At 39.5% G+C, this 6,877-nt stretch overlaps 1 protein-coding gene across 1 annotated transcript; it reads right to left on the bottom strand.

Annotated features, from left to right (window-relative positions):
• Nucleotides 1-1,413: 1,413 nt before the first annotated feature.
• LOC123176230 (probable indole-3-pyruvate monooxygenase YUCCA10) lies at nucleotides 1,414-3,001 on the bottom strand (the record flags this gene model as incomplete). Its single annotated transcript, XM_044590533.1, has 4 exons — nucleotides 2,390-3,001; nucleotides 1,889-2,122; nucleotides 1,681-1,803; nucleotides 1,414-1,587 (listed from the first exon to the last, which is right to left on the bottom strand). Coding segments are annotated over exons 1-4 (1,143 nt in total), but the record flags the coding sequence as incomplete, so codon positions are not given.
• Between the last annotated feature and the right edge of the window lie 3,876 nt (nucleotides 3,002-6,877).

The raw sequence follows: 6,877 nt of genomic DNA, 5'->3' as shown, positions 1-6,877 counted from the left end.
TAGGTAGATGACTAGGATCTCTCTAGAAGTGCCAACTAGAAAACAAACCGACATTATGAGAGAAAAGGTCTACTTATTAGTTTCAACTATAAAAAATATGACTAATAAGGCAGATTCCTTCAAATATTCCAAATACTCTGTTGATGATTTTTTTATTAATCCAACAGTCCCAACATCAATCACTATGGATCGGTAGGTTTCTAACTTGAGGGTCATTGTGATCCATTTTTGGTTTTGGTCCTTGTGATGCCATGCCTCGATAGGTCTCCAAATATGAAATTCGCTGCAGTCACAAAGAGGTTATTCACTAGATTTAGTGAAAGATGGTGAGCAAGTGTCATCCCAACTGAATAAATTCTGTAGTCATTACATGAATCTGCAACCAAAAGACATGTCACACCTCTTCTGAAGCATGCATGATAAAACAAAATTTCATAGAATTTCTTCTTTCAAAAGTTAATTGTTTGTCATGTAGTTCCTCTAGTCGTTTGTTTGTTTGTGTGTCATATCAAACAGTCCATCTCTTATATATGTGAAAACTTTCTATTAGTAATAATACTAAAAAAATGGATCTCTTCCAGTGGTAACTATACTAAAAAATTGCGTTTATGTACCCAGTGAAAATATTTAGTGCAAGTAGTACATATCAGCCTTCGTATAACAATCGAAGTATTGGCACCATGGTCGCAAGGTAATAAGCAATTTATATCTAAGGCTATGCGGATGGATACCTTGGATCTCAGCCGATGGAAAACTTACTACATACTGCAAACTCTGCGCTTCGGGCACAAAAAACTGTGTCCACAACAGTTAAGGATACGTGTATCACGTAACCACAAATACACGTTCTAAATAGTAGTTTTCCGTCATATGGTGTTCTAAGTTTTAGTTTTAAGTTTCAAAATATGTTCACAAATATTTTTAATGATTTATAGTATGTCAGCTACCCCCATGCAGATGCACGGGATGATAACTAGTGCCATACTAAGACTAAATAGCACCACAGTACCGGCCATGGATGGATGTAGTGAACTATGCATTTATTTTAGGCTGATGTGATTACTACCTCCTACAGTTGTATGTTGATGGGGTAAACACGCCACAAGATATTTTGGTATAGATAATAGAGTATTGAGCGCATGCCTTTTACACATGTAATTTCAAGTAAATAAAATATAATACACAGTTGTAGGTTCAACCAAAATTAGAAATCTCTCCGCGTAATAATAGTACAAAGCCCTTGATTATAGTATAATAGTACATCTCTCTTCGGGGCACATATGAATCTTAAAATAAACATAAATTTACTTGTCTAAAAGCTAGATAGAAAGGTGACACAATGGATATATTTCTCAAAGAATCAACCTTCTAGCATGCTTGCCATGGTAAACTACATGTAAAAGATGATTTAACTTGACTAGAGTCCATCACAGATTTGATGTCATTAGCGATATTCTTGGCGTCTGTTGCAATACCAGCTAATCCTCTCCTCGCCAACCCAGCACAGTAGAGCCCATTTTCACCTTTCCAATGATTCGGATATTTTTGGATGGGCAGTCCGTTGCCATTTAACATGCTCTCACCATCCTGGATTAAAAACACATAGACCTTGTTAGCAGATTTAATAATGGTTACACCAAGAAAACAAACTCAGACATGTTCAAACACAAGCTATATTACCTTGAGCCACATATTTGCCGTGCTTTTGTATCCAGTTGCAAACACAATTGCATCAAATGACATTCTTTTACTGCATTGAAATTTAACTATGTTGCCCTTGATCTTACTAATGCTCCCTTGAACCTTTAGGAGATAAAAATACATTGATAACTTGGCATATCAAATCAACATATGTTATAAATTTATGTCATGTCAATGACATACTTACTTTGATGATGCCTTTTTTGATCAATCCAACAGTCCCAACATCAATTACTGCAGATCGGCCTGTTTCTGATTTGAGGGTCATTGGACCCATTTTTGGCCTTGTGATGCCATGCTGTGACAGGTCTCCAAATATTAAATACGCTGCCATCACAAGGAGTTTATCCACTAGATTCAATGGAAGACGGTGAGCAAGTGTCATCCCCAAACGAATTAATTCCTTTGTCATTACATGAATCTGCAACAATAAAACACGTCACACCTCTTTTGAAGTATGCATGATAAATAAATTTTCATAGAATTTCTTCTTTCAAGAAATGAATTTTTGTCATGTGGTTCCTCTAGTCTTTCAGTTGTTTGTGTGTGATATAAAATAGTCCATCTCTTTTTCTATGTGAAATACTTCCTATTAGTAAAACACTGAAAATTGCATCTCTTCTATTAGTAACTATACTAAGAATTTGCGTTCATGCACCCAGTGAAAATATATAGTGCACGTACGTACCGGGCTTCGTATAACAATCGATGTGTTGGCACCATGGGTCGCAAGGTCATAAGCAATTTCCATCCCGGAGTTGCCAGATCCAACGACCAATACATTCTTGCCAGAGTAGCTCTTGCCTGACTTGTAGCTTGAGGAGTGGATAACATCACCTGGAAAGTTTTCCAGTCCAGGGAACATTGGAATATTCTCTGCATTATTCTCACCACTTACCACAACAAGAAACTTCGCCATGAACTTGACTGTGGTGCACTTTGACATGTCCTTTGCCATAATGGACCAACATTTTTCATCATTGTCATATGTGGATGACTCCACGCTGGTGAGATACTTTGGTTGAATGTTGAAACGCTCAACATAGTGATCCAAGTACTTCACAAACAAGGTTTTTGGTATGTATGTTGGTGCATCTACAGGGTATGACATGTGTGGCAACTCACAGAACTCCTTTGCAAGATGCAGCTTTAGACGATCATACGCGCGGTTGCGCCAGAGTGACGCGCTACAGCTCTCGCGCTCGACGATGGCATAAGGAATTGAGAATTGGCTAAGGCATGCTGCCGTTGCGAGGCCTGCTGGCCCAGCACCAACAATCAACACTATAACACCCTCCATTTCAAAGAGAAGACTTGACAAAGTTGTTGGATAAGTTCGGTGGTAGTCCAATGTTTGTGTGTTTGCTCGATGAACTTTGGAGGACATGCTCGTGTATGGGGGCATATATATACTGGCATCCTTCATGGGCCAATCAGTTTTATGGATTGAGGGATGAAAAAGGTAAATATTTATTGAGGCCTAATCCTAGTGTGTAGGAGTATTTCCATCTAAAAATGGAGCCGTTGTTGGTTGTGAAAGCGTGTACTGATACAAAATAGGTAGGAAACACACCGTTGATCGATTGTTGGTATTGGAAACTTATCGACCATCTTTTTTATGTGTAGATTAAAGATTCTTCATGTTTCTTTCCTTCCGCATAGTCACCAATGACAATTACTACTCTAATAATATTCAAGTGTTTCTTCCTCTTTGTATATGATATAGGATATGATAAGGATAAGTTTGATTTCCAAACACACATTTATAGGCAAAGTCCTATTTCATTTTCTCTAGTTAATATAATGTGGATGACAAAAGGAAACAATCATCTCAGAAGGATTTGTTACCAACCATGTTAACCGGTTTTGTCGGCTAGTTTTGCCTCCGGTTCAGTTGTAAGACAGCCAGTTTTGGTTTTGCCTCCGGTTGAGTTGACGACCATTGCCATACCTTTGGTGTCAACACAACGAGCCGTTCGATGTTGTGAACAAAAAAGTGGAACTTTAGTTCAAATATTTGAAACCAGTTTTTTAAATATAAATTTGTTTCTATACTGAACACTCGTTTAATGTGAGGCCATATTTCGACTTTGGTATATTCATATTGTCCTATGCCTGAACATAATTGAACGCTCATTGTATTTTTAACTCTACACACCAGAGTGTGGATATATTTTGTTAAAAAGATTATAAACAAATTTACTGAAAATCAAAATTGTCAATCTTGTTTGGATGCGGTTTTGCAAACATGTCTGGTTCCAAACTGACTGACACAGATTAATCACAATTGTACGCAACTTCCATGCAAAACTGAACTGGAGAAGTGGATCACGTACAGTTCATCAGATTTTGATTTGCCTAACAGAATAATCCACTACCTTCTGTGGCTTACATTTAGCATGGCGCAAACCACAGACTGAACCTATCAAACATATGATTACATTCGATTTACAACCGTCGAGTCCAAATGATTTCAACATCTGCCAGACTACCACTCTGCCTCCTGCAGTTGGATCTTCTAAAGACTTGTCTGCTGGGTAGGTATATTCAGGCCTTCCTCACATGAAGGAGCATGTGGTACAGACAAGTAGCACCTTCTCTTCTTTCCAGATGGTCACTTCCCTTGGATCATTTTTGCTTGCGGAGGAACTCCCGCATTTCTCTGTGGAACTCCCCACTCACTATCAACCGCATCTTCTTCGCGTCCTCCCACAACAAGAACCAGTTATCCCTTGCGTGGTCACAACATTGGTCAAACATGTCCTACGCAAATAAGCGGCACCCAAATGTAAGTATAGTGGTAATCAGACTACTAGAGTATAGGTTTTCAAATGTGTCCAAGCACCGTCCATCCGCAAGGAGCTGGAAGGGTTTGATGGGTGAAGGGTTTGTTAATCCAACAGCCCCAACTCAATGGTTGTGGGTCGGTTGGTTTCTAACTTGAGGGTCATTCGACCATTTTTGGTTTTGGGCCTTGTGACGCCATATACCTCGATCGATCTCCAAATATGACATTCGCCGCCGTCACAAAGAGGTCACCCACTAGATTTAGTGAAAGAAAGTGAGCAAGTGTCATCCCAACTAAATTAATTCTCTTGTCATCACATGAATATGCAACCAAAAGACATGTCACGCCTCTTTTGAAGCATGCCTGATAGAACAAAATTTCATAGAATTTCTTCTTTCAATTGTTATTTTTTTGTCATGTAGTTCCTCTAGTCTTTTTGTTGTTTGTGCGTGATATAAAACAGTCCATCTCTTATATATGTGAAATACTTTCTATTAGTAACAATACTGAAAAAATGCATCTATTCTAGTGGTGACTATACTAAAAAAATGGTGTTCATGTACCTAATGAAAATATATAGTGCATGTAGTACATATCAGGCTCCGTATAATAATCGAAGTATTGGCACCATGGTCGCAAGGTCATAAGAAATTTATATCCAAGACTAGACGGATGGATACCTTGGATCTCAGCCAATGGAAAACTTACTGCATACTGCAAACCCTGGGCGCCTCGGGCACAACAAACTGTGTCCACAACATATAAGGATACAAGTATCATGTAACCACAAATACACGTTCTAAATAGTAGTTTTCCATCATATGGTGTTCTAACTTTTAGTTTTAAGTTTCTAAATCAGTTCACAGATATTTTTAAAGATTTATTAATACGTCAGCTAGCCCATGTAGTAGCACAGTTTGATAATTTGTGCCATTAGAAGACTGAATAGTACGTGGAGGATCTCCTCCTGCTGCTCCTGCTGCTGCTTGAGGGCCTTGCGGAGGATCTTGGCGCTGATGGAGGAGGGCATGAACTCCTCCTCCTCGGCCTGGTGGCGTTTGGCGGCACCGGAGCGACGGCGCTTCCCGGTGTCGACCACCGCATCGGCGTTGGCGTCGAGCGGCTGCCCTTGGGCTGCTTCTTGGAGGACTTGTGCTTCTTGCCGGTCATGGCCGCTGGCTCGGGCCTCGGTGGTGGTCTGCCGGGTAGGAGGCGGGGCGGCGGGGGACGGAGGTGGGGAGGGAGACGGCAACACTGTGTAGTAAAACCCTAGAGGAGGACGGAGGATGGCGGATTGGCGGGTTTTGTTTCTGTGGACTTGTGGAGGCCTCGCTCGTCATTGCTGGGCCTGCTTGCTTCTTCTCCTCGCTTAAGGGGCCGGCCTATCATGTCATACTCAGGAGACTGGCCGAATAATGCCTCAAATTTTTTTGAATGATTTGAAGATTGCTCGAACAATGCATCAGTTAAATGTGCTATTTTTTAAAAGGGAAAACAGAATACAGAGGTACACTCCGCCAATCCACGAGCGTGTTAAGATCATATTTCAGTTACTGGTTATAGTTGCTTTTAGCTAATTCAAGTTTGGCATCAGCAATCTTTGCCATCCGAGTATATTTTGTCTTGGAAGTCAGTAAATTCCAATGAGTCATCGGTTGATACAAGTGATAGACAAAACTGGGAGAAGCTCATCCACTATATATGCTTTATTCCGTCAGTTCACATTGTAAAAAATGTTACTTAGGATTTCTTATTGTCTTGATTCAAATGATGTTCTATATATCCCATTGTTCTATAAATCCAATGTTGGTGTTTCTCCAAAAAGAAAACAAATGATTGCTTGTTATGCCTTCAAATATAATGAACATTCAGTATATATGCAAGTAGCCACCTTCTTCGTCATGTAAGTGCCTTATTTTTGAAATATATAATTGCGCATTTAAGTCAGATCTATATTATCTAGGTAGATGACTAGGATCTCTCTAGAAGTGCCAACTAGAAAACAAACCGACATTATGAGAGAAAAGGTCTACTTATTAGTTTCAACTATAAAAAATATGACTAATAAGGCAGATTCCTTCAAATATTCCAAATACTCTGTTGATGGTTTTTTATTAATCCAACAGTCCCAACATCAATCACTATGGATCGGTAGGTTTCTAACTTGAGGGTCATTGTGATCCATTTTTGGTTTTGGTCCTTGTGATGCCATGCCTCGATAGGTCTCCAAATATGAAATTCGCTGCAGTCACAAAGAGGTTATTCACTAGATTTAGTGAAAGATGGTGAGCAAGTGTCATCCCAACTGAATAAATTCTGTAGTCATTACATGAATCTGCAACCAAAAGACATGTCACACCTCTTCTGAAGCATGCATGATAAAACAAA

Source organism: Triticum aestivum, unplaced genomic scaffold (genome assembly GCF_018294505.1).
Source record: "Triticum aestivum cultivar Chinese Spring unplaced genomic scaffold, IWGSC CS RefSeq v2.1 scaffold100231, whole genome shotgun sequence".
Taxonomy (NCBI): Eukaryota; Viridiplantae; Streptophyta; class Magnoliopsida; order Poales; family Poaceae; genus Triticum; species Triticum aestivum.
Note: the sequence above shows the minus strand (reverse complement) of the source record. Positions and strands in the feature narration are given on the sequence as shown.